The following is a 27,175-nucleotide window of genomic DNA, read 5'->3' as shown; positions in this document are numbered from 1 at the left end:
GGGTAATTGAATTATCTGAGGCGGGGCAGCAATCATGAAGACACCTCATTAGCACTCTAAGGCATTTTGAGCCATGGGAATGTTGTCCTGTCCTCTTCACACCCCTTGGACCTGGCCTCCCTTGGGTGGCCATGAGGGAAATAACCCTGAAGTTAACCACACATCTCAGGCACTGAGGAGAGCCAAGGCAAGAGACAAAACACCACCAAGGACATTGGAAACATCTCAGACTGCTGCAGATCCTAACAGGATCCTATCAGGAACCCTTTCCTTGGAGCAGACTCATCCTAGTGGGCTGCCAGAGCTGCTCAGTAGGTAACACTGGGGCTCTTCTCTGCACACTTCATGTTACCAAAGCAAGGGCAGCCTGACACCACACAGAACCAATCCCAGCTCCCCATCATAGCATTGCCTGGAATGTTTCTGCATGGGGAAAAGGGAAAGACAGTGAGATATAGGCCCATTCCCTGTGTGAGTGTGCCCATGTACTACAGCAGGCAAATGATGAAGAGAAACCTCACTAGAGGAGCACTCAGGACAGTCAGAACCATGGAATGGGAAGCAGCCATGGTGGCACAGAGAAAGGTCAGGTCAGGCTAGGCATGCTCCAGAGACAGGAGAGGGGAGAGTGTGAAGGAGGCTGAGGGGAGCAGGGGGAAGTCCCATCACCACAGGTAGCACTGCCCTTCTCCTAAAGACCAGAAATCCCTTCCCTGGAGCTGTGAGCACACATAGGAGCAGCACAGGCTCAGGGGGTTTTCTGACAGACCTTGCATTGTCCAAAGTCAACCAAACCTTGGGACTTCAGTAAATTGAGTGGGCAATGAGCAGCCAACGTGGGCCCAGGCAGGATGGCCAAACAGCAGCTAGGGGTGACACTGCTGGAGGGATCATGCCTTCACTTGTCACTGAACAGGGAGTCCCAGGGCCTTGCAGCCCAGTAACCCACCTGCATATTTTCCTTCTGGACACACTTTCATTCACACACACAGGCCAGTTTAGAATTTCAACCCTCAAGTCTCCTAGCAAGCTCTGGGTTGATACACCAGGGCATCAACCTTTCTGCATATTTCTGAATTTACTGACCTGGGAAGAGCCATTTGGAACCTGGTACTGGAGGAAAACCTCCCAACTCACCCTGTTGATAAGCTGCTCTCCTGTTTCTGAAGCTGTGATAAGTTTACAAAGTGCCTGAAGTGCAGGGTTAGGCAAACCTGAAAAACATCAGCAGAAACATCTGTATCTGTTTCTTGACTGCAAGAAATGCAACAAGCCTCAACAGAACACACACTTGGCTAATTGCTAAAACCTCTCCCCCACATCACTGGACAGCTCTGGAAGCAGCAGCAATTTCCAGAAAGCAAAGGGCTTGCATCTAATGACAGATTTCCTGTCTGAGAGCTGAGAGAGAGGAACAGTCACATCACACTTACTCAACCCAGCAGCCAACGATTCTCATCTGTGGCAAAATTTTCAGTTAACATTTACTTTTAGAACTGCTTCCCAGCCCAATACATTGATTTCACTGATGTAAAAAAAAAAAAAATCCCTTTTTCACATGCTGACACCACAGAAAGGTGTGAAAGGCTGATGCCTGCCTGGCCAGGGCCCACAGCTGCTCCTCTCACCTAGCAGGGACTGGATGGTGGTGCTGCACTGCTGCAGCCTGTCCCCAGGGTCTGAGGTTGGGAAGAACACTGCTGCTGGGAGGCCGCTGGCTGGAGGGTCCAGCCGAAATCCCACTGCTGTGAGGAGTGCCTGCCAGCCTGGAATGCCACCAACTTTATTCTCCACACTCTGCTGGGAGGTGTACATGGAGTTGTGCTGCCCGTTCTGGATCCGCTGCAATGATTTCTCCACCTGTGGGGAAATAAAACACCTTATTGTACAAGATGCTGCTACTGACTGCTTCTTTCCACTGCAACAGCAGCAAACCCAAGATTGATCCTGGCCTGTCTCACACAAGAGGACATTAGTGCCTTGGAAAGAAAAGCTCCAGGAACTGAGCTTTCACAGCTGCAACATCACAGTGATGAGTGTCAATGTTTTCTGGGATGCTGGGAACAATAATGCCACAAGAAATGAAGTAGCAGTTTGTTTGGGATGGTTTCCTGTAAGCCTGGCAGCTGCATTTCTCCCTAAAGATGATTCACCTTGGGGTTCCAGGCTGCTTATTACCAGACAAAGAGCCTGCAGCCACACAGCAAACAGGAAAGAGAGATGAGTGTCCACAAACCCCAGCAACTGGGAAGATCAGCAATATTCACAGGTTTCCATCATTCTGTGGACACTTCACACTCCTGTGAGACCACAGATGATGCATTGGGAAGAAAAGTGATAGAAGTCATGAGTGATCACTGCAGCCACCTGGCAGTTGGCTCCAGTCCCACTGTTCCCCAGGACAGACTGGTGGCACAGATGGGGACAGAAGGGCCTCTTATCTTCCAAACACACTGAGACTGCAGTGACTGTGCTCTGTGTTTCCATGACTGCCATGTTCAGAGCTATTTCCCTGTATAAACAATTAATCCCAATGCTTACCCCTTAAGCAGAAACCCAATTCAACAGCTAATGCAAACCAGATGGGTCTGGGGAGGATTCTGTCACAATACAATCTAAGATTTTGCTTACTTTGCTTCTTTTTGCACTGAACACTTCCTTAGGTGTCCAAGCCTTTCCACACTGACCCAGAGTTTTGCAAGAGGATACAGCATGGCAGGGGAGGGGGGATGAAGGTGTATATATATATTTTTTCAAGTGGGAGTGGCTGCAAATCAGGGAGTGGCTGTTCCACTCATGGTTCCACTCCTGCCCTCAGGTGAGGGTGTCTCAGGACTGGGTGGGCCGTGGTGCCACTCGTGGCTGTGACAGATCTTCCCTTCCCTTACCAGATGAAGGAGAACTCGCAGAGCATCCCGGGCCCTGTCAGGGTGCTGCAGGATCTCAGTCAGGGCCTGTCCTACCAGTGAGGAAGGGCTGTTCAGCTTCATATCACTCCCAATAAGCATGAAGCCTGCAGGATTCAGAGTGAGAGACAGTCAACCTCCTGTTGTTATGGAAAATGTTCAAACCACACACAGATGTCCTCTGCCCTCAGACCAGTGAATGATGGTTCACTGTGCCCTGCACAGGGACATTCTTTTCCCAGAGCTGCTGCCCACTCCCTGCCCAGTCATGCAGACTGAACTTCCAGAAAGTTTCTAGATACTTCTTCCTGTCCCCTGCTATTAAATCAATAGTATCTTCCTGTTCAAGGAAGCAGAAAACCACTGGATTGCAGCTAAACTTGTCCAGGCATGCTCCAGGTCTCCTCTGCAGCCACAGAAATCAACACATGCCAACAGTGGCTGTAAAACAGAACTGTGAACATGGAAAGTTTTTGCTGTCCTGGTCAGAAACCTGTCCTGGCTCATGCCCCATTCAATGCCAGACTCCCCAGATGCCAGCACAAGGAGCTCTGCATTTCCCTTCTCATTCATGCAGGAGGATGCAGCTGCTCCTGGCTCTGCTGCTCTGTCCAAGACTCAGTGCCAAGGGTCAGTGGTGGAAGTCAGGGACTATGTGGGATGAACTTGCACAGTGCCATGGAAGGGGCAGTGCTCAGCCAGCCTGAGCAGCTGAAAGCCCCTGCTTGCTGGCAATGCCAAGCACCGTGTCCACACTTTCTTTTCTGCCTAGGAAGTGGCCACTTTTGGGGCTTTTTAGTGCTCTTTTCTTTTGAGACAGAAAAATCTTGGAAGGAAAATAAAATCCCAACTGAACTGTGGACCGTAACCTGAACTCAGCTCACAGCTGGTACTACCTGAACCACATCCTGATGCTGGACAACATGCCTGAAATCACTGTCAGCCTGACTCATTTTAACAAGTTCCCACTCCTCCAGCCATATGCAGTTCACACCAGAGCCATATTCACCACAGTTTCCTGAGCTAAATAACATGCTTCTGCTGCCTGTGCAAAAATCAATTTGGGGAATGCCTGCAGCTTTCAAAAATCAGGCCTCATGCCAGGAAGAAAAATTAGGTTATCTGTACATATTCCTGTCACAGCACTGCTGAACTCCAAGACTTTGTCATTCCATATCTCAAAGTAGAGATCTAATTGGGAACGAGCAAGAACCAGCACTGCACAAGGAGCTGACACTGCTGAGACATTCCCAATGGAAGCAAGGGAAACCCTTCTCCTAAAACGACCAAAGGAATAAGCCCTACAAGGTTTATGTCACAAAAATCACAGCTATTCTCCTGCCTCCTGTGGAAGTGTCACTAAATTTTCCATTTAAAAGTCTGTGTGTGTGCTCCAGCTGACTCCATCCCACAGACACAGGAAGCGTGAGCCTGGAGATTTCAAACACAGAGGAATTGTTATACTGCACTTTATTTCTTTCCAGTCATGAAACACACTTCACCTCACAACTGCTTCTAATTATACCCAATCCAGACCCACCTACTGTGCCCAGTGAAATGCTGGTGAGTCCTGTGACACTGACATTCAGCCACACTCAGCTGAATCAGAGTCTGAGACACAGGGGCTGAATTCTGGGAAAGCACAGGGCACACACTGCTCCCAATTACCAGCACTGCTCCTTGCTTAGCTCACACAGTTTGGCAGCTCCCTAGTTAGAAACCCATCTGATTTGTTCAGAAGAAGACTTCCTACCTGCCCAGTTGGCTGGGTGGGAGAACTGCTTGCTGCTCTGCACAGTTTTCATTGCTTCTCCCAGGGCTGCGCTGGCTTTCATCCCGTTCAAGAGAGAGGAGTAGAAGGCGTGCACAAACATTTTGGAAGCAGCCACAGGAATGGGCCAGAGGGACACAAGGACACACTGAGCCCCAGCAGCCAGGAATGCTCTTGTCAAGCCAATGACTCCATCAGAAGTGACTTTGCTGTTGGACTCTTGGTAAGAGCCAAGAACCACCAGCTTGACAGGAAGACGCAGGTCCAGCACGTCAGCCGCTGTAAGCAGGAACTCCTGGAGAGGAGGGCAGTCCGAGATGCTCTCCACATCACTGGCATCATCCTGCATCCTGAGAGACTCTGGGATTGTGTAGGGGTTCCCAAAGGAGCTCTTGCTGCTGGCTGGGTTGCTGTCAGTGTTGGGTGTCAGGACCAAGGCAGCCAGTTTCCAGGAGATGTGGGTTGCAAAATGGACACATTCTGCCTGAGTCAGGGCACTCATGACTCTCTCTTTTGTTGATGAGCTGCCAACTAAGGGCTGGCAGCCAAGTAACTCAGACACCATATAGGCTTCCTCTTCTGCAGAGGGCATAGGTCCCCAGAGCCACCTGTCCATAACTGCTGAAGGGAGCTTGGGATTTCCTATCACAGCTGCCATTGAGGTAGAACTGGAGTAAGCAGGAGTATTCTTCCTCACATGGGACTAGACAGAGAAAGAGAAAATGGAGTTCAAAGACCTGGTTTTTATGGTGCTGGAAATAAAATATCCTGTCCCTTGGCTCTAAACATAAGTCTGGTTGTCATAATTACAGGAAAAGTGCATTTCTTTAGTTTCTTCTGTTTAACTATTCCAAGGAACACCTCTGTTTGAGTCTGGTCAAGACTTCTATCCCCAGATCACAGATACAGCCCAGGTCCCTTTGAGGGCTGCAGCAGAGCTAAAAACATAAAGAAGATTCCAGGTTCTCACATTCCAGGAACAGCACCTGCAATCACTCACTAAGTGGTTCCTCATACCTGTATTTCTAAGATCAGTGTCAGCACTGCCAGCAGCAGGTGCTGCTGAATGGAATAGCAGTAATGCTGACAAGATTCAGACCCTTCTGCTGTTCCACTGACTGTGCTTAACCCAGAGCAAACCAAGATGTGCCACAAAACACTGCCCAGCAAGAGCAAATGTGATTTGGTGCATTCTCTCAGAGAGCTGGGCATTAGAAATGGTGCTCCAAACCTCAGCATGAAGATACTTCTGCAGGATTCACCTGTGGGATTTGCTTTCCCTCATAACTTTGGTGCCCTGAGACATCAGGATGCTAAAATGGAGGTGAACATACCAACAATGTGACAGGACAGTCAGCTGGGCAAGGAAGCTCAGCACAGATCTCAGACACCTACGTCTCTGTAGTCTGCCATGTAGTTCCACACCCAGCACATGCAATCCTTTAGAGGAGGATCTCCAAATGATCCAATCCCCTTGTCCTTCCTGGCATGCCTGGGGTGATTGAGTGCTACAGGAACTACATCAGGACCTACTTCAGAGCTGTGGTGCTCAGGGTGCTCCTCAGAGCCAGGGTGGCCTGGCTGTGGTTTCTGTTGCTGTGTCTGGCACAGCAGGACAGAGCTGCTGCATTCTGAGCATGTACCAGGACCTGCACCCCCAGGAGAGGTTTCATAAGCAGTGCCAGACCTTGGAGCTGGGGTTCAGTGACTGGATGGAGGGCACTGCAATGAGGCTGAAGCGCTCGTAGAGGTACTCGTTGGAGGAGCTGCCCTTCAGCAGAGCAAAGGGAATGAGGTACAGCTCTCCCTCCAGAACCAGGACCAGCTGGCGGTGGCGGCCCACAGGCCCACTGGAATGCATCAAACCCTGAAAAGAAACAGCAGAGAATTAGTTGGGCCCTTTCACTGCACCTGTGTCCCTACCTGCATTTCACAAGCATCAGGCTCTGCTCTGACCCTGTGTCAGGTCTGGAAACACCCACACCAGAACCACGCTCTGTGTGACACATGGGCACGTCCTGTGCAGCTGGGCTGCTGCTCACCTGTACCCAGCCAGCTCCATGGGGACAAGGGAGCACTGAGGGCACTGACCTGTCTGCTCTGGGTCATCACCCTGGCCTCAGCCCACGTGGGGCCCAGCCTCACCCTGGTACTGCAGCCCCTTCTGCTCCAGCCTGAAATCTTGGCTAACCCCAACCACATATGCCTTGTCAGTATTGTCATCATCTTTCCTTTGTCAGAGAATATTCTTTCTGATATTGAATTTCTAAAAAGCCATTTCCCCTGAAGAGCCAACCATCTACAGACAGATTGTGTCCATGGCCTGCACTTCCTGACACTTGACATCATCAACAACCCAGAGTCACCAGAAGATCTAACCAGGAAGCATCTCATGGATGGAAGTGAAGCAGAGAGATCAGTCAATAGGGAACATGCAGCAGGGCATAAAATGTGGCAACTGCTCTTGCTCCCATGTAACTGTGGAAATTTATTCATCTAGTGTATCATAAAAACAATTAGTTTTCACTCCAGGAAAGAGTCATTTCAAAGCACTGCAATTTGCTCCAGCTTAAACACTGGCAGCCCACAAAACCAAAAAAAGGCAGGAGTAGATCCCTGTCTCTAGATGGTCACAAGACCCCTTCCACCCAAGACTGCTCTGTGAAAATATCACCCTTCAGAAACCAGCCCCAAGCTGTCTGGTTTTGCTTTCCCACACTGAGAGGGTTTTGGTGCCTGTGCAAAGCCTTACTCCTTCCATGGGTCCTATCAGTAAGTCGTAGAGAGCACGGAGGGGGGGCTTGGTGAAAGAAGTCTGCCTCCTGGGAAGTGATGATGTTCCATCCTTAACAGGAGACATGGTACTGCTGAACAGGCTGGTCATGCTCTGACAGCTCCTGTGGGCAAAAGCCAAGGGAGAGGTTAGCTGCAGGAATCTGAGCTGCCCTGACTTCTGACAGTGACCCTGTCACCCAGGGCACTCTGCTCTCTAAGATGCTTCATGGAGGACTTGAATCTCCCATTCAGCTTCACACCTCAGTGAGCAGTGACACTAATGGCAGGGTGAATCAGCTGCAGACAGCACATGACATTGTGTGGAGTTTCTCTCCACGCTCCAGTGCCTCAAGTGCTGCTCCCAGCTGCTCCTGCACACCTATGGGCAGCAGCTGTGTGCAGGCAGGCATGAGACCCACTGACAACTGACCACAGCCACAGGAGGATGGGCACAAACTGACTTGGTGATGCCAGGGGAAATGTGACAGCAGGCAAACCACGAGACATCAAAATTCTGCACTTCTGCCATTGCTGAGCAACACCAGGTGCCCATTTCTGATACTCCCACAGAGCCCTGCATGTCATCTCCTGGCATCAGCAGCCACAAGTGCCCTGCTGGAAATGAAGTTGCCCCATTCTGGGCTCACTAGTCCAGCAGCTGTGCTCCCCAGAATTGTTATCCTTGGCTTGGGACCATTTTACATGAAAAGGGTAACTTTCCAAAACATTTTAGCAGGTGAACCTCAAAGGAAAGGTAGGGAGGCCTGGGACATACCCCAGCCATTTCTGATACATACCAACACACAGACTCAGAAATTGCATTTTTCCCTCTCTTTCTCTCCTCAGCTGCTGCTACCAGCCTCCTGACCTGGCTCACATCATGCCTAAAACCTACAGTTCTCTGAAGAGAAAAATGCTCTTACCACCCACGAGGAATAACCTCAGAATGCCAACAAAAGCCTGGTGTTTGACTGCCCATGCTCTCCAAGCCAGAGATTCCAGTGACAGTATGAGTATGCTGCTCCTGCTGCTGCCTAGAGCTGCTGGAAACTCATCTGGGGCATTTGTGTAACAGGGGATCAGCACAGGCTTGGTGCTGTTTGCACCCCTCATACCCATCTGCCCCACTTCACTGCAGCACCTGACTGCAGAGTTCAGCTTTATGAAGCACAGATTTTAACATCAGATCAGGAAAAATATCTGTGCAGGGATATCCAGAGGTCTCCAGGACCTTGTGCCCTGATGCTCCCTGAGTGGCTTGTTGCCATCAGGCAGCACTTGCCAGCCCCACAGCCCACATTCAGCCATTGTTACGATCTCATTTACTGCAGGGAATAGAGGCTTCATTACTCCCATCAGCAAAGCCCTCCTGCATCTTGGGTTTCCCAGCCAAGCAGCTCCAGATTTATTTCTTCACCACTCAGATTGCTTTTTATGAGAATCAATCCAAGGAAGCACCATAAATCTCTCACATCTCCTGCCTCTGTGTGTGTGTATATACTCTACACAAAGAGTGAGCAAATCCACGGGGGAGGACGGACAGATCTCTTGTGGCAAGTGGAGCTGACCAGGGGCCCTGCCCAGCCCATCCTTTCCCCCCAAAGAAGCCCACAAAAGGTGCAGTGATGATTTGCACCTTGCTCTTGCAATGCAAAGGATTCCCTGATGTCTGAACAGTGAAATCTCTCATTTGGAAGCCTCTGCTCAGACTCTGCAGTGCTGCTGATTTATAACCCTTTGTACAGGCAGCCCAGCCTGCAGCAAGCAGAGAAACAGCACAAACAGGCAGGGCTGAGCTCTGCTCCCTGCCTTTGTCTTGGGGATGCAGGAACAAAGCAGAGCCTCAGAGAACAGGCTCAGAGTGACCCAGCAGCCTCACAGGTGCTGGCCCTGCCTGCTGAGGATGAGTGGCTGGGCCCAGGGAGAAGGAGGGGTTCATCCCAGAACCAGCACAGAGCTGCTCCTGCCTTAGCACTAATTAGGATTTTGAACAAGTTAAATACTCCCCATGGCCATTGGGAGGGCTGGAAGTCAGGCTGGTGCTGCAGGGGTCTGACAGCCTTGGGAAGCTGGATACCCATCAATCCTTCCTCAAAGAGACTCTTCCCAAAGATGCAGCCCTAAATCCACATCAGGGCCTTGACACATACAAAGCTGCAGGAAGCTCCAGAAAACAGCCAGATCTGAGCTCCCTGTAGATCCTTTCAAGGATCCACAAGTATACTGTTCTCTGCATAAAAGCATCTATCCTGAATTCAGGGCTCAGCAAGCCAGCTGCAAACAGATGTGGCAATGTTAGCTCCATTCCCAGGTCCCCCTGCACAGGCAGAGGGAGAGGGGCAGGCAGGGAGGCCCATCCAGCAGTGTCTCCTTGTTTTTTCATCTCAGTGCTCATTGCAAGAACATCACAGACACGACTGCTTCTAATGCTTCCCCTGCTTCTCTTCTGAGGGTGCTTTTAGTTAAATACCCAAGATGCCCCATCCCTGGGCTGCTCCTAAGAGCTGCAAACTACTGACTTGACAAGACACCTGAGCTAAGCTCCTAGGTCTGGATTCAAAGTAAAGTATGTGGCTCCTGTGAAGCAGAAAGACACATGTGGCATGGTTGGCCACAGCAGTGTTCCTGAAGATTAGCATTCCCTGGAACAGAATCATATCCTACTTTCCCCTGTAATCAGAAGGACAATCTCCTCTCTTTCTAAGGCTGATAAAATAGCAAAACACCTCAGCAATTCTGGGGATCTGCCTGTGTGATCCAAACTAGCAAGTACTCATAGTCCTTCATCAGTGCAGCAGCTTGAACAGAAATGCTTCTGGATTCTGAAAAGAAAACCAGGCCAGTTGCTGGTGCCAGCAGGCAGCTCCCAGTTCTGTGGGGATGCTGTAACAGTTCACAAGCTCCAGTGGTGGCTCACAACACTCCAGGCTGATCACATTTTCTTTTCCAGCTGAGAAAGGCCTAGGGTGTCCTGTGCTCATAAACCACAATCGAGCACAGATCCAGTCAGAAACCCTGGGTTGCATCACGAAGCCACACTGGAAAAATTCTGTCCTCAATTTTCTTTCCAAATGGTTGCCTTAAGCCCTAATCAGCACAGTCATGTGAAAGGCTGAGAACAAGGTTTAAGAGGCAGAAAATGAGTGGAGATTTGCAGCTAGTACAATCCTGTAACTCTGGAAATGCAGCATATTCCCACCTAATTGGTACAACACTTGAGAACAACAGAAACATGTATTTCCGTAACAAGTGTGCAGGAGAGAGCTCCAGGCTCTGCATGTCACACATAGCAGGGACAAAACAATTGCTTGGAGTCTCAAAATCAGCCCTTGGCCAGGAGAAGAGCAAGTTCAGAACAGCTTTTCCTCTGGATAGTCATCAGTTACAACAGGGACCAGTCCTTGCTGGCTCTGCCCTCGAGCACTGGCTGCACCTAAACTTGCAGTTTGGAGAGTAGTTCATCACCGAGACATCTCCTGCTTGCTGATCCCCATAGCAGTGCTGCGTTCTCACCTGTTCAATAGGTTGTTCCTGCTGACCATCCTCAGGAAGCCAGTTGGATCAGTCATTGAGTTCAGCTTGTTATTCATCTCCTCAAACTGCTGGTCCATGATATCCCCAGCTTCACTCTCTGTCTCGCTGCTAGCACAGGCTCTGGGGGGAATCAGTGAGATGAAGGGTCACTGATGCAAGAAGGAGCAACAGCTTGATGACAAATGCTTGGCCAGTCTGAGCAAAAATGTTTTTCAAACAGAAGCTCAACCAAACACTAATGCCAAATCTTCCCTGGCTTGCCTTTTGTCAGGCATGTAAGACAGCCCCAGCCTCATTTCCTCCTCTTCTGGGATTCTTCAATGTTTAGTGAGTGGCACATGCAGGTGGGAGTGCAGGGCCCTTTCTGTGCACTGCAGGGATTTCTAAAGCTGCAGCACAACACTGAAAAGCTGAGTCTGCAGGAAACACCAGCTCAACCCTTATCTGCCTAAGAACACGTGTGAGCACATCCTTTCCAAATCTCCACAGCTCCACATACTTCCTTCACATAGCAGAGGGAGCTGTGCTGCCACTCCTGTTACACAAAGAGGGAAAGCACACAAAGATTTACTCTATCAATGCCCCAAGTGCAGCAGCAATACAGAGAAACAGCCCAACAATTCTGAATTCCCAGTCTCCTGACATTAATATCTGAATTTTCCCAGTGCAGTTGGGGTGTTCATGGTGGGCTGGGTTGGGCTCAGTGAGAATTTTGCATGTGAATAATTCTATTTTGTACACTTTTTTTGTTAGTATTGTTGCTGTTACTGCTTGTTTCCTTGTCTCATTCCTGTTTCCAATAAATTGTTCTTATCTCAACCCACGATCTTCACCTTTTGTGCCTCCAATTCTCTTCTCCAGCTACCAGGAGGGAGAGAGGGAGGAAGCAAGCAGTATTGGGGTTTGGAGAGTCTCAGTGGGAGAACCAAACTGGGGAGGTACCATTCCTAAACCACAACAATGGCACATCACAAACCTTGGAATTTGTACATTTAGGATAAACTTAGGATGCTACCTGATGAAGCCTCCTTGCATCCCATTTCTGCTTCTTTTTTGGGTTCCTGACAGCTTGAAGCCTCTCCTCAAGGGCATGTTTCCCAATGAAGAGCACAGGAATTAAATGAACACACAATCTGTACTTGTGCAGGCAACCAGAGCTGCATCTCTGCTGCTGTATGGATCAAGGATCTCTTGTGAGTGAATTTCCTGATCAATATGATTTATAACCTGGTAAGTCCTGACAAAAGCCAATCCTCTTCATGAACACTGAAATGGGGACAGCTGAACCACAGACGGGGATTAAAAAAAAATCCAACAGAAGGGGGGGAAAGGAAGAAGAAAATGTTGTCACCAGCTTCTCCCTGCACATTTTTCCTCCAGATGAAGCATGCTCAGCTCTGAGTCCTGGCACAGTTTGGAGTAACACTCACAGCTCCTTAAAGAGGCAAAAATCTTGAGTTCATGAACCCAAGAGAGCAGGTCACATGCTCTCCCTAAAGAGAGTGGAGTCTGTTCTGACACAAGTTCAAGCAGATTTTAAAATCCCTTACACTTCTTTTTTTTTTTTTTTGCAAGAATGCATTACTTTGAGGATTAACTAGACCAGCTGAAAAGAAGCCTTTCTAGCAGAACCTGAAGGCTGCAGTGTGGAACTGAACATCCTGTGCATCCCTTCCCCTCCAGAAAGTGTGAAGCCATGCTCTGGAGACTCAGCACTACCTCTGACCCTGCTGACAGCAGTGTGGACACACAAACTCTTCAACCTGAACCCCAGAGCCCTCCAGCAAGCCAGGACTGAGCAGTCAAGCTCCTTCACATGTGCTGTGCAGATTCACACCCTGCTGGGCAGAGCCTGGGGCTGGGACTGAGGCTGGCAGCTTCTGCTGGGGGGCTGTGGAATCAGCAGGGCTGAGGGAAAGAGGTTTCAAAGTAGAAAGTGATGCTCACCCACGTGGAACAGCCAAGATTTGTTTGCTTGATCCCCTGCATGTGATTTTGACATGGGGAAAGAACGTCTGTATATGATTGTACCACACTGGTCCAAGGATCTTGGAGACAAGCATTAAAGCCAGAATCCTTAACCAAAACCATACCCCTACCACTACCACAAGGTGAGGAAGAAGCTGACATCCCAGCAAATTAAAAACTCATCCCAGAACCTGAAGACTGAAGGACTGCCTTTGCCAGGAGGAGAATCTGTGGTGACAAACAGTTAAGGAAACTAAAAACTGCATCTGCAAAATTGCTGCATGAGGCCCAACTGCAGATTTCAGTTATGGATCTTGTGTATCTGCATGTCTGCAGGGTAAGACTCAACAATCAACATGTGGGTTCTAAATTATTCACTCAGCTATAGCCACAAGTCACATTGGGGATGGTTAGAATTTTGATGGTATTTGCAGTTTTTCAAAGCAAATCGTTGAAAGAGAATTAATTACACTGGAAACTGTAAGCAAGATGAAATTTGTCCATATGCAGTCAGACATGACACCTGCCTCCTCATCCAGTCTACAGATTCACCACACCCTGTGGGTTTGGATGTTATTTGCATGTGCATGGAGTTGTTTGGAAGGAAAATAATCACGGTTACAAAAACAAAGCTTTTTTTTTGCTGCTGCTGCACTGAAAATTTGCCCCTTCTCTGACTCTCAGTTCTCAGACTTCTCAGTCAATTAGCTCATCCCAAAATGTTTTAAATTCAGAACCCCTGATCCCAACTCACCTGGTGTAGTAGGAATCCACCCCCAGAGCCTCCCTCACGCTGGAGATGTGCTGCTCCAGTGCTGAGTTTGTCAGTGTCTGCAGGGCCACGCTGTTGGCTTCATGGAAGTCCCCAGCATTTTCTGTCAGGCTGTCACCCAGATAATACTCATGGAATTTCAGAATTCCTGCAAGGCACCAGAATCAGGAGTTATTTCTGCAGGGCTACAACAGTGCTGCCAGCAGCTGTCTAAGAAGATGGCACAGCCCCAAGCATTTGGCATTTCACAGCAAAACTGGGGCAAAGTGTTCTATGCCAGGTCTCCACTGAACTTCTCCAGCCTTGTTTTTAAAATCTGGGTTTGTACTTTGCAGATAATGGCTCAAAGGCACAAAGACAGAGGAGAGCTTTTACGAGATGCTCAGAATGCCTTTGCTATTGCAGCACTCATATAAATTATAAACCAGATCTTCCATACAAGCCCCTACTAGAGTAATTCACATTTCAATTGATGCACATGAAAAATACCTATTTATAGCCTCTGAGAAAATTAACTGAACACACAAGGCTGAACAAGAGTGTTGATACTACAGCAGAATCTCCTCACATCACACACAGTGATTTCACTCTATAAAAGGAAAGAAGATGGATTAAAGCACAGTGAATTATTAAAAGATAGCATTTCACAATGGGTAAACCAGATAAAGGCCACTTCCTGTTTTGCTGAGAATTCCACTGCTACTGCAGATAAAACCTTCCTGCTTTCAGACTGGTCTATTCTTCCTGAGATAATTAATTCTGCAGCCTGTGATCAACAGTAAAAGGCTGCTCTGGATGCCTTAGCAGCATCAATTATTACACACAGTCAGAGAAGAGCAGAGGAACAAAGAATAAAGCAACTCCTCCTGCAGCCACAGCAGCAAACACTGCAACAGCCAAGAGGTTCTGAGGGTCCCACATCAGTGGGACAATGAGGACCCTGGGCTGCCACTGCAGCTGCTCCCTCTGGCAGTGAACAAGAACAGGTCACCGTGGCTGGACCAGAGTCACTACTGAAGGGCTCCCAGCAAAGTTTCCTGAGCAAAACACACAGCCTGTACCCTTCCCATCACCTGACAGAACCTTCAAAGAGGCAGTCACAAACCATGGACTCAAACACTGCTTTTCTCCAAGACTCACTCTGGGCAAGGAGGAGATTGATCATGGTGCCCAGTGGCAAATCCTACACTTGATCCATGTAATTTTAATAAGCTCAGCCTGATAGTGATATTATAGAATTATTGGCATTTTATTGTGCAAACTACAGCCCTGAAGAGCCAATTAGTGACTGGATGCAGAGCAGGACAATCCCATCTTCACTCAGACATTGCAAAACACTCCCAAAAAGTGTTTCTTCCAACCACTGTCATCCCATCTAAATCAGGCATGTGTTAGTGCTTCCTTCCCTTTCTGAAGCATTTTTCATGCAGTCTAAATAGTGCTTTTTATCTCCCCAGCTTTGTCATGATGAAGGGCTGCAATTATTAAATTATATCCAGAAAGAACTTGTTAAAATTTACAGTCATCACTTTATTAGATAATGAATAACAGCTGTCTGCAAAAAGCAATCCTCTTCAAATTAATCCTCCTTGCTCCTCTGTGATAAGTGTTTCCACATTCATGTGAGGATCAGGCAGCTCAATGGCATATCAGGAAGTGGGGATGCCCTTCTGTTTTCTGCAATCCACTTCAGTGAATAAACCTCAAAAGCTTTTGGAAGAATAAAGCACAGAACTATAATTAAAGTAGGGATTCTTAAGCAGGGAAGATTCTCAGTGAGCCAACACACTTGGAATTTCATTACTCTTCTGTTCTGCCCTGTGGGAAATATAGACAGAATGGAAGTTGAAAAATGAAAATATTAAACATTTCCATCTCCAGGTGAGCATCAAAGTCCTGAATAAGCACTTCTGAGTCATTACTGCTGTGGCTATGCCATAGCTTTTAGTCTATTCAGCTTTAAGGTACTAGATGGAAATGATTCCCTCCTACATTCACTCTGGTCCCAATTCTGTTCTCCTATTCTCCCTGTTCCCAGGCCCTCGTGTCCAAGAAGGAGCTCACCTGCCCCAGGAGCCAGCAGCCAGCTGTACAGATAACCTGCAGCCAGTGAGTAGTAGAGAACAAGTCCCCTCTGACCATTCACAGTCTCCAGGACCTGGTCAAGGGTCACAGGAGAGTAGGGATCTGAGTCCTGCTGCCCAGTCTGACGTTCCACGAGCAGGTCAGCAAAAGCCCTTGTTCGTCCTCTCTCTGCTACTGCCAGTGCCTCATCATGGTGACCTGAAAAGACAAAGCCACCTCACACCTGACACAAGTGTTCTCTGCAGCGCCACATTCATGGGACAGGGACAGCTGCTATCCCAATCCCAACCTGGGGAAGCAGTGCCACTTATTTCCCAAAAGAGCAGTCTCTGCACTGGAACAGCCTCACAGAATATATTTGCTGCAGGCAATAACACAATGAACCACAGAGAGGCAAATCAATGGGGGAAGCAAAGAAAAGGAACCAAAGGTGCCCCAAACCCAAAGAGAGAAACCCATATTGCTGTCCTGAACAGAAATGCTGTGCTGTTGGAAAGCTGTGGAGCAAAGGACACGTCAGGAACTGCCACCCCACAGGTTCAGCTGAACTCCTGGCAAGAGCCTGGGGCTCATCCTCAGCATCTGAAGGCATCTCTTACCCAGGCTGACAAGAACTCGCTGCAGGGCCTGATAGGAGGATGTCTGCAGGTCGAAGAGGGACAGCTTGTAATCAGTGCTCAGCTGCACCTCGTGGCGGATGGTCTCAAACAGCGCGGAGGCGCGGTACAGCTGGGAGGGAAAACAGCCACAGTCACCTCCTCATGGACACTGCACTGCCAGGGCCAGCAGCCACCCCCTCAGCATGGGGAGCTCGGCCTCACAGCCTCCCTGGACATTTTCCTCCCAGAGAACAGGAAGGACACGGGGAAGACCATGGCGTACCTGGTGCTGGGACTCCTCCAGGTTCCCGCTCGCCCACAGGGAGAGGCCAAGGCCGTGACGGATTTTGGCTTCGTCTTCTCTGCGACCCAGCTGCTCTGCCAGCCTCAGTCCTGGAAAGAAGTCAGAGTGAGAGAGTGCCAGGGGGTTTCTGTGCAGGTAGAGACAGTGCAGGTAGAGACAGCTGTGGAGCTGCCAGCACTGGGACAGAAAGTGGGGCAGTACCAGTGCTGGGCAGCTGCTGCCAGCCCTCACATCATCACCAGCATGGGAGGTGACAGACAATTCCATGGACTGAGCCCTCCATAAGTGAGGTTAAGGCACCAGCCCCTGAGACACACTCAGTAAGCCCCTATCAGAAAGTTCAACTTTTAAACCCTAAAAGCCATACAGAGAAACAAAATCACACTGAGCTGTCAAACACTGCCAGAAAAGACACCTCTTGCCACATTCCTGGCTTGTTTCCCATCAGCTCTCCCCAGCCCTCTGGCAGGCTCTGCATGGTTTATGTGCTGAGCACAGGGCAGGGGCTGGCCTGAACGACCTGGAGCTCACTTCACTTCCAGCAGCACTTTCTGTGCTGTCCCCGCTTCCACACACTCCAAAGCTCTGCCTTGGTGGCCCCTGCTGACAACAGGGACACCTCCTCTGAGGTACCTCGGGTTTCCCCCAGCCTGGGGAGCAGGGCCCTGGCTGTCACCACGCAGCTCAGCAGCAGCTAGCACTCCCAGGCTATGCAGGAATTCTGCAGCACACCAGGAGAAGGAGCTGTGCTTCATTTCTCCCCTTCCAACAGCATACTGGAATCCTGCCAAGGTCAGTTTCATGAAAACCAAACTAACTGATGTAATACATCCTTCGGCCTCCAGCTTCATACACTCCAGCTACATTGCTCATCTGCTGCATCAGAGCCCACAGTCTGATCAGCTGCTGCCTGCATGCTGCACCCCCTTGCAGCAGCACAGCTCCCAGGCCAGCACTGACCCAGCACTCAGCAGTGGCAAACAGCTCCTGGACACCTCAGGATGAATTTCTCTCACCTTTCTATCAACAGCACTTGTTTTCACTCACACTTTAGGGAAACTCATCCACTTTGTCTCACTCCTAGGTGAACATGTAAGAAGAGCAAGGCATAAATCTATCCTAACAGACCTTTCAGGATCAGAGAGATTCATCAGAATCCTCTGTGGTTTCCCCAGAGCCAGATCCTGGTATGCAATGCCATTTATACAGAAGGTTTACACCTTCAGGCACAAATGAGCTTTACAAAGAGACTCTGCTAGGTGCAGTCTAGATTCATGCTCTGAAGCACCTAAGATGCCCTGAGGAAGGCATAGATCATGCTTTGTCTAGAGGACACCAAGAAGGCTCCAACTGAGATGGCAGGATGGCTGAAACAGCTCCATAGACAGCGACTCACAGATGCTCAGCAGTAGCTGTGGATGTCTGCAAGAGCTTCTGCACTTCTGTTTATTTCCAGAAGAGATCAAAGGCCACTGTCAAACACATCCTTTTTGAGCCATGCTTACAGTACCTCACCTCTCCCTGTCTTCAGATCTCCCTTCCACCCTTCTGACCCTACATTCTCTATTGTGCAACTCATCCTCTCACCTTCCTGCAGGTACATCACAGCCTGGGAGTAGTTCTGTAAAGCATGATGAGTCCTCCCCAGGCTGCTGTAGGACACGGTTTTGGCCACGAGGTCGTTCATCTGCGCCGCGATGCTGAGGTGCTGCTCCTGATACACCACAGCCCTCTCGTAGGTGCCCAGGGACTCGTAGGTGAGGCCCAGGTTGCCGTAGGCGCGGCCCTGCCCCGCGGGGTTCTTGGTCTCCTCGGCGATCTGCAGGTCCAGCTGGTGGTACTGCAGGGCTGTCTCGTACTCGCCCATCTGCTGGTAGACCCCGCCCAGGCCACAGGCGGCGTCGCTCTCCAGGGCTCGGTCCTTCATCTCCCGGGCGATGTTCAGCTGCCTCTCCAGGCAAGAGATGGCTTGCTCGTAGTTGCCCAGCTGGCTGTGCAGGCTCCCCAGCTCCCCGTAAGCCTGGGCTTTGTTAAATGCCTCCCCCAGCTCGTGTGCCACTACAAGCCTCTTCTCAAAGCACACCAGAGCCTGCTGTAAACTTCCCATGGCCCTACAAGGGAAGAGAACAGCAGTGTTTATTTTGCTGGTATTTCCTCGAGAGAAGGTGTTTTGCCATTTCCCCTGGAGGCCAGGGGCTTTCCCCCAGTAGACATCCCCAGCACTTTTGAATCAACTTCCTCCTCCTCTCTGAGTACTTCACAATTTGAGCTGTCAGCAGAGTCCTCAGCATCCACAGGACTCTAACTCACTCCTGTGTCACATCACTTTGTGTGTGTGTGTGAGGCCCTCAGACACGCCCCATCAGCACCACACTGCATTGATTGCACTCGTACTTCACTGACACCACAACACGTGCAGCTCCTTACCTGTGCCCACTGCCCAAGCCTCGGTAGGCCTTGGCCTGATCTTGCATACGGTTCAAGCTTTGAGCCACAGACAGGTACTGTTCATAATACTTTATAGCTTCCTCAAAATCTCCCAGAGCCTCATAACAATCTCCCAGGTTCCCATAGGCTCGGCCGCGATCCAGTACGGATTCGTTCCCGCTGAGCTGCTGCAGCATGGCCAGCTGCTGCTCAAAGTAGCCAATGGCTTCCTCCATGACATTCATGTTCATCTTGGTAATGCCCATGTTACCGTAGACCTGGGCTTCGATGCTGGGGTCCTTCAACTTCTGGCCCAGCTCCAACTGCTCCTCGTAGCACTTGAAGGCCATGGTGTACTTCCCAAGGGACATGTACACTGCAGCAAGGTGACCATGTGCTCTGCATTCACCCGACATATCCCCCAGCTCCTGGTACACCTCCAGCTCCTGTGTGTGGTAACCCAAAGCCTTGTCACATTTCTGCACCATCCTGTATGCAGAGCCCAGGGCTGCATAGGCATTGGCTTCCAGTCTCCTGTCTTTAACGTGATGGGCTAAGCTCAACTGCTGCTCATAAAATTTTATTGCACCATGTACATCTTTTTTACAGACAAAAATATCCCCCAAGTTCCCCAGAGCTCGGAATTTGGCCTGGGAATTGTTCAGAGACTGTGCCAGGGACAGCAGGTACTTTTGACACTCCTCTGCTTTGTTGAAGTCCATCAAGGCTTTGAAGGCCAGGCCCAGGTTGCAATAGGCTTTGGCTTGGCTCAGCTTGTCATGAAGATCCTTTGCTAGGGCAAGATCCTGCTCATAGTACTTAACAGCTTCCTCATAGTTCCCGAGGCAATAATGGGCATAGCCAAGGTTGTGGCAAACCTTCCCCTCTCCTTCCATGTCCTGCAGCTCTGGGGACAGGCGCAGGTACTGCTCATAGTACGGAGCCGCCTGCACGAACTCTCCCCGTGTGCAGTGGAAGTTGCCCAAATTGCTGAGGGCTCGTGCCTCGCTCTGGATGTCCCGCAGCTCCCGGGCGATGTTGAGATGATTCTGGTAGTGCTGCAGAGCGCGGTCATGGGCCCCCAGAGCCTGATAAGCCACAGCCAGGTTGCCGTGTGTGGATGCCTGAGAAGCTCGGTCGTTGACTTCCATGGAGATCTGCAGCTCCTGCCGGTGGTACTTGACGGCCTGGTCGTACATGCCCAGGGCGTTGTAGGCGTTGCCCATGTTGCCGTAGGCCCGGCCCTGGGCCGCGTAATCGCTCAGCTCCTGCGCTATGGACAGGTGTGTCTTGTGCAGCCGCAGCGCCGTGTCGTAGTCACCCTTCATCTGGTGAATGATTCCTGGAAAACAGCAGAAACCAGCTCAACAAACACAGGGCCCTGTACTAAACCTCTCAGCACCCTGCACGCCAGGGCTGCCTGCAGCCTGGCCCCTTCCCTGGCTCTTCACAGCCCTTCTGAACAAACCTTCCTCCTTGCTTCTAACAGGGAAAGTCCAGGGAAGGTTTAGGTTTCACGTTATACAAAAGCACCCATTCACCACAACAACCAGACACAGTCTGGCCCTATAAAATCACTGTTTATTTCCAGAAGTGATACCTGGTAGCTCCAGAGCTCAGACTCAACACATTCAGTGAGACAGCACTTACAGATGCTTTCCAATTTCAGTCGAATCATCTTGCATTTGTTATGAGACATGGGAATGGGAGCTCTGGTTCTGCTGATGATACCACCTACATTTCAATTAAACTCTGTGCTAATAATGCCTGTGGCTACTTTGCAAACACCTGGAAACAAGCCTGGAGGTTTGGGAGCCACTGAAGGAGGCCCTGCAAATGTTTTTTGACATTAATTGCAAAAGCTTAAAGAGAAAATATCTGCCATTTTTGGACAACATGATGAGCACATAAGAAGAAGTACAGAAGTTCTCTTGGAGCTGGAAAGAGGCAGCACCAAGAGACTTTAAATTGTGTTCTATTAATAACGTGAACTGTCTTCTCTTCATCATAGTGAGAACCCTTAAAACTGCAGAGGCTGGAAAGCCTGGTCTCCACATGGAGCCTGAGTGTTTGGAAATACCAGATGCTCTGCAAAGGTTAAGAACCTGAAACTTCTGGTTAAACTCCACGTCTTGTGAAAGGCTGATAGCTTGTGCTTCATCCTCAGTCCATCACCTCCTGCTCACCTCATCCCAGAGTGCAGAGCATCTCCCTGCAGAACACTGCAGCAGCTGGGCTCTGTTACACTCCATGTCTGCCCTGCTTAACACTGGATCACATGCTTAAGGGTGCTTTCCATCTGCATTAGGGAAATGCAACAGAAAATGTCTGTTGCTTCAGTAGAGAGGCCAACTCTAACATTCTGGCCTAGAAACACACATTTAGATACATTTTTTTGCCTGTCAGCAGGGTTATTTTGATGAGGTTTTGTTTTGCATGTGGATTAGATGAAAGAGACAATTAAAACTTGACTTTTTGATTGGTACTGGATGCATTTTAAACAACAATAATAGAGTGTCTCAACAAGAACTGCATGTTCCCTTTCTCCAGTATAACTTAACTCTGACAGAGAAGACAAAAAATACAGCCAAATAACAGCTGAAACGTGAGACCCCGCGCTCCGAGAACTATTCTAACACAAAGTGTGGAGGGGCTGAGTCAGCATACCAACTCAAAGTTATATTTAGGCTAAAATCCAACCCTGAGAAACATTCTCTGCTGCAGCAGTCCATCTCCCACATCTCTGCGTCTCCCCAGGACTGCAGCCACAGGGTCCCCAAGACAAGGTCCCACACTGGAGAAGAGATGGGGAATGTGGTTTGTGCTTTGCTGCTCATGCAAGGCCTCCTCTCCCAGCCCTCCTGCCTGATGGGTGCTGTCACATTAACATAAACCTTGCTCATGCTCACTGCTCTCTCATGCTAAGCTGCCCACAAGCATTTTTGCATCACAAACCTATTTTGCCCCAAGGATCCGCCTCAATTTGTGTAAAGGAGGAGATTTGCAACACTAATTAAAAAGCTGTGATTGTTTTGTTTTCTGCAGTTCCCCTTATCTTCTTCATTCAGCTCCTGAAGACTCAGCTACTAAGAGAAATTAAGTAATTCATCAAGCTCTTTTCAATTACCTGCTGTTGATAACATCAGAGTACAATTAGCATCTACAAATGAACCAAGTGCCAACTGCCAAGCAGAAACAGGAGCTGATTTACAGCGTGGGGCAGCCTGCAAGGGCTGGGATTCAGGGGCTGCCAACAAACACTTATTTTGATATCCCAGCACCAGCCCTGCTTTGCTGTTCTCAGCCAACTGAGAACACATCCCAAATAACAGCTGGAACGCTGGCAGCACAACTGCCACAGCCATGGCAGAGATGGAAATGCATCCTTGGTAACTCCCACATCTGGTGCTGTGAGGCAGCAGGAGAAATTAGGCTTCACTTGAATGGAACTCAGCCTCTCCCAGCCTGCCAATGCTGCTCCTTAGGAGAATGCAGGACTCCTACACCCTAGTATTTCAGTGAATATATTTGGAAAACAAACTTAGTAAACTGATTTGATCCACGTGTCTCTCAACTGACAAGGCAGCAATATATCAACAGATCTTGCTGAAAAGGTCCCAAAGAAATGGCCAGGTAACAAGCCACATCACTTCTTGCAGTAGTGCAAGAATTACTTTATTCCTAACTCCTGAAGAGCTCCTCAAATGCATTTTATCTTTTCATTTCCCTTTTGCTGTGAGTTTGTGCTTTCTAGTGTTTTTCTAAGGAATTTAATAATTGAACACAGAATGCAGTACAGCAGCACACAATCTGCCAAGGGCCTGTTTAATTTATTAAGGCAGCCTGGTCAAACTGGGGTGACTAAGAAGAGAGCACACAGCAGATCTCGGCTATCTTAGCAGCAGCTCTCAGCATCCCATGACAAATTCTGCTCCGTGTCAGGGCCTTACCTAGATTGGAGGAGGCTCTGCCTTCAGCAGCTCGGTCCTGCAGGCTCTCAGCAATGTGCAACTGCTCTTCGTGGTACTGCTTAGCCCTCTCCAGATCTTGCATACATCGAGCTGCATGGCCCAGGCCAGCATAAGCTCTCATCTCAATGGCCTTCTCAGCCAGCTCCTGGGCCAGCTCCAGCACGTAGTTGTGGTAGGACATGGCCTTGTCAAAGTTCCTGCGGTAGTGGTAAGCGCTGCCCAGGTTGCTGTAGGCTCGAGCCTCCTCCCGCTTGTTGCCCAGCTCCTTGGCGATCTTCAGGTGCTGCTCGTGGCACTGCACTGCGTTCTCAAAGTCCCCCATGGCGATGTACACTGCTCCCATGTTGCCCAGCTCGCGCGCCTCGGAGAGCTCATCCTTGGACTGCTTGGCGAGGAGCACGCACTGCTTGTGGCTGGCCAGGGCGTTGGGGTAGTCCCCGATGGCTGTGTACACGTGGCCCAGGCTGCTCAGTGCTGAGGATGCTGCCTGCAGGGGAAAGGGAGACCATGTAAGTACAAGCACTCATGGCAACAAGTCAGATGGCCCCAGTCCTAGAAATCAAAACCATGAGAGGCCATTCTGGCAAAAGAACGTGACTACCAACTAGCAAACCTGCTCTCTGCAGCTCTGATCTGCTCAGGGCAGCTTCTGTGGAGGCCAGCAGGAAGGGATGGGGTTGCCTCAGGAGGACATGGGTTGGACTACCTCTTTCTTTGATGTGTGCAGTGTGTGTTTGTACCTGGCAGAAGGGAAGGACAGCACTGCAAAGATGCAGAGACTAATGAGGAGACAGAGTCATTGTTGTAGTTACCAACATCCTTCCATACCTCTGCTTCACCAAGCACACCATGCTCCAAAGAGCACAGCTCTTATTGTGCAGCATCAGGGTCCTGAGCCCCACACAACCTTGAGAATGCAGAAAAGACAACAGCATTTCAGTAGCTGTATCCTCTGTCCCTTAGGCACACCCTACCTAAATATAGTGCTGTGAAAACTTAAGTTCCTACCACCAAGAAACAGCTGTATTTAATAAGAGAAATTATCTGAGAATCAGATTCTTTTGCCCTCTGCATCTCCCAGGATGCAGACCTGCCTTCCACCTGGCAGAGCCAGAGCTCCCAACCAGTCAGCAGGGCAAGGAGCCAAGGGCAGGGATGTGCCCCTCACACTGCTGCCTCAGCAAGGCTGCTCACCCCAGCGTGCTGACCCCCACTCCTCTGCAGTTCCTGCGTGTGCATCTCCTTTGCTGCCCAGCTGTGACCCAGTTCCAAACCTCCCAAAAGGAGCTGTCAGGGTGAGGGCAGCAGCTGGCCAAGGGCTGCCACTCACAGCTCCTGGGCAGTCCTGGCAGTGGCCCCAGCTCCTCCTCAGTGCAGCCAGAGCAGCTGCTGTTGGTGTGGCCACAGGCAGAGCTGGGACTGGCTCCTGCTCCATGCTGGTCACACTGGCTGCAGAACTGGGGTGGTCTGGCCCTGGACAGGCTCTTCAGCAGCACAGTGACATAAATTCTTGGCTGACAATGTGAGGGAGAGCTCTTAGAGAGTTTGTGGGGGCCTGTTTGGAGGCTGCTACAAAACCAAGACAAAAATTATTGCTCTGAATTGGACTCCATTTTTACACAAATCTTCATGAAGCTTAATATATACAGAGTGTTGAGTCACTTGCAATCTAAGTAGGGAAGAAAAGGGAGAAAACCAGATACAAGCAGCCATCTTTTACAGGACCAGACCAAAGTGGGGCCCATTACAGGCCTCAAGCTGCATCAGAGCTCCCTTCATCCTAAAAGGAAGCATCATGCCCACTGCTGTGGAACAAGGCAGCAGCACCCCCTGGGCCAAGAAAAATCCTGTACAAAGCTGTGAGAACTCATCCAGCCTGGAAGTTCAGAAATTCTGCAAGACTGGCCACCATCGGCAACAGCACTTCTGTTATTGCTGGGAAGAGAATAGAAATGCCTTTCTGGAAAACAAGGAGTCAGTGAAATCTGGTGTCTCCTGGGGCTGCTAAAATAAAAAAAAGTGGACATCCATGCGTGCAGATCGCTGAAGAGATGAGCTCTGGCCAAGAGCCATCAGGCAGAGACTCAGATGATGTTAATGGGCTATGGCTGGGGAAAAGAGGCATAAATGGAAAGCAGCAGATCTCAGATTGTGTGTGCACAAGAGAAACTTGACAGAAGCAGGGACTGCGCATCCCGCACATGGGAAGAAATCTTTAGGATGTCTCCTAGAATGGGAAGCAGATGACAGGAATTGAAATTTGTGAGGCTGGAAATGTTTATTCTTAGGGCTCCTAATCCCTTAGCCCAAGAGCATGCCCAGGCTCACATTAAAGACCTAGAATGAAGGGTACAAGCTTGGCAACCATTCTCAGAGCATGCAAAAACACTCGGCTGACATGCTTGAGTGCCCAGGGCTGGATTATCTAAACAAGGATGTGGCAGGAGGACTAGTGAAGCAGAAAAGAAAAGTAAGTTGAAGGAGACAAAAAGAGAAATAGAAAATAAAGAGTGAAGAACTGATGAAAAATAGCACAACTTGATTACAAAGCTGAGGCTGTTTTGTTTTTTGTGGCTCACCCAGACACACAGACAAGGCAGGAAGGCCACGTCTGATGTGTCCTTCATTCCAATGGTCCTCATGTTTTATTCTGCACCAGCTTCCACTGTTACCTGACCTGAGAACAGCCCTTCTCAATCCCCTGGGAGTCAGCGTGAGGGCAGCCTGTGGCACTCCTGGCTTCCTCAGGCTGGGGCTGATTGTGCAGCAGCAATTCTCACAAGATACCCATCGGAGCTCTGTGTGCTCTGGGGGCAGTAAGGGGAGCTTGCCCTTACAGCAGTGTTTAGGAAAAAATTGGTGATAACATCTGCTGGGTGACTCCAGTGACTCACTTCAAGGGATTAGGAATATATATAATATGAATTTATTCAGAAGATAAATTCATGACTGTGTATTTAATAAAATCCTCCACATTACAGGATCCACTGGGAACCCCAAGTGGCTCAGCCCCAAGAGGGATGGGGTGTTCCCTCCTCACTGCAGGGAGAGCACACAGCTGCCACATGGCAAACAGACTCCATCTCTGCCAGCACACACCTCTGCTTGGTAGCAGGGCGATGTGAGACTGCAGCTCCATACCACAGGGGGCTTGCAACAGCAAACAAAGAAAATCAATGTTTTATGTATCTGACAAAGACAAATTTTACAGTGGGGGTTGCTTACACCTCCAATTAAGCAATTTATCACTTTAATAGAAAGCAGATTCTTCTGCCATTGAGCTGAGGCACAGAAGGGAGTTCTGAAAAAGGTTCCTAAGTGCTCTTTTTCTCTCAGAAGCAACAGCCAGCTCAGGTTTTTCAGCTGAGTAAGGCAGAGTTTGATGTTAAACAGATGTGCATCACAGAATGGCACCTGACAATTCAGAGATGCATTCCTTAGGTATTTCACCTTTGCTGGAGAATGATCATTTCCCAATCATGTAACATTTAAACAAGCCTTCACCTGAGTGCACAGCCTGCTTAAATGAGAACACTCCATAATCATCCTGAAATGGACAAGGTAATGGAAAATGTTCTGCCTGGTATCTCACTGTAAGGTACCCTTAATCCCTGAACACAGACATTAATTAAGACTGATCAGAGATGGAGCATCCCTGCTTCATGCTGCTTCTTTCAACTTCCCTTCTCCCTGTGGGCACACAGTAACAGCAGCTTGATCCCACATATGTAGTGGAGCTGTATGCAGCAGATTACCTTGCACACTCATCCCAGCTGTACTGGGGGCAGGCAGCAGCACCCCTGAAAGCCACTGCACCTCCTCACCTGCCCCCATCACCCCTCACCTGCACACCCTTGCTCCTGAATGCAGGCAAAGCTGTGCTGGTTCACTCAGTGCTCTGAGGGGAGCAGATTGTTCCAGAACAGACACACACACAGAGCTCTGAAAGCACAGGCTGAGTGCTGTGGGTAAACACACTCAGTAAAATCTCACTGTGCCCTACACTGCTGGAACTGCTCCAGGTAGGAAGGGCTCAGGATAACTGGCCCCAGGAACACATCCC

At 49.5% G+C, this 27,175-nt stretch overlaps 1 protein-coding gene across 2 annotated transcripts in view; it reads right to left on the bottom strand.

The window, feature by feature from the left end:
• TTC28 (tetratricopeptide repeat domain 28) overlaps positions 1–27,175 on the bottom strand; it is a 106,161-nt gene that overhangs the window by 5,893 nt on the left and 73,093 nt on the right. For both annotated transcript variants that reach the window (XM_063172756.1, XM_063172757.1), the window contains 14 exons: positions 23,092–23,599; positions 19,142–20,483; positions 18,302–18,825; positions 16,694–16,803; positions 16,411–16,540; positions 15,791–16,009; positions 13,709–13,874; positions 10,966–11,106; positions 7,430–7,574; positions 6,365–6,544; positions 4,660–5,380; positions 2,889–3,013; positions 1,629–1,860; positions 1,138–1,214 (listed from right to left, as the gene is read on the bottom strand). In XM_063172756.1, coding sequence (XP_063028826.1) covers positions 1,138–1,214; positions 1,629–1,860; positions 2,889–3,013; positions 4,660–5,380; positions 6,365–6,544; positions 7,430–7,574; positions 10,966–11,106; positions 13,709–13,874; positions 15,791–16,009; positions 16,411–16,540; positions 16,694–16,803; positions 18,302–18,825; positions 19,142–20,483; positions 23,092–23,599 — 4,620 coding nt within the window. The remainder of the gene's footprint in view (positions 1–1,137; positions 1,215–1,628; positions 1,861–2,888; positions 3,014–4,659; positions 5,381–6,364; positions 6,545–7,429; positions 7,575–10,965; positions 11,107–13,708; positions 13,875–15,790; positions 16,010–16,410; positions 16,541–16,693; positions 16,804–18,301; positions 18,826–19,141; positions 20,484–23,091; positions 23,600–27,175) is intronic.

The sequence above is a fragment of the Melospiza melodia genome, chromosome 20, assembly GCF_035770615.1.
Source record: "Melospiza melodia melodia isolate bMelMel2 chromosome 20, bMelMel2.pri, whole genome shotgun sequence".
Lineage (NCBI taxonomy): Eukaryota > Metazoa > Chordata > Aves > Passeriformes > Passerellidae > Melospiza > Melospiza melodia.
Note: the sequence above shows the minus strand (reverse complement) of the source record. Positions and strands in the feature narration are given on the sequence as shown.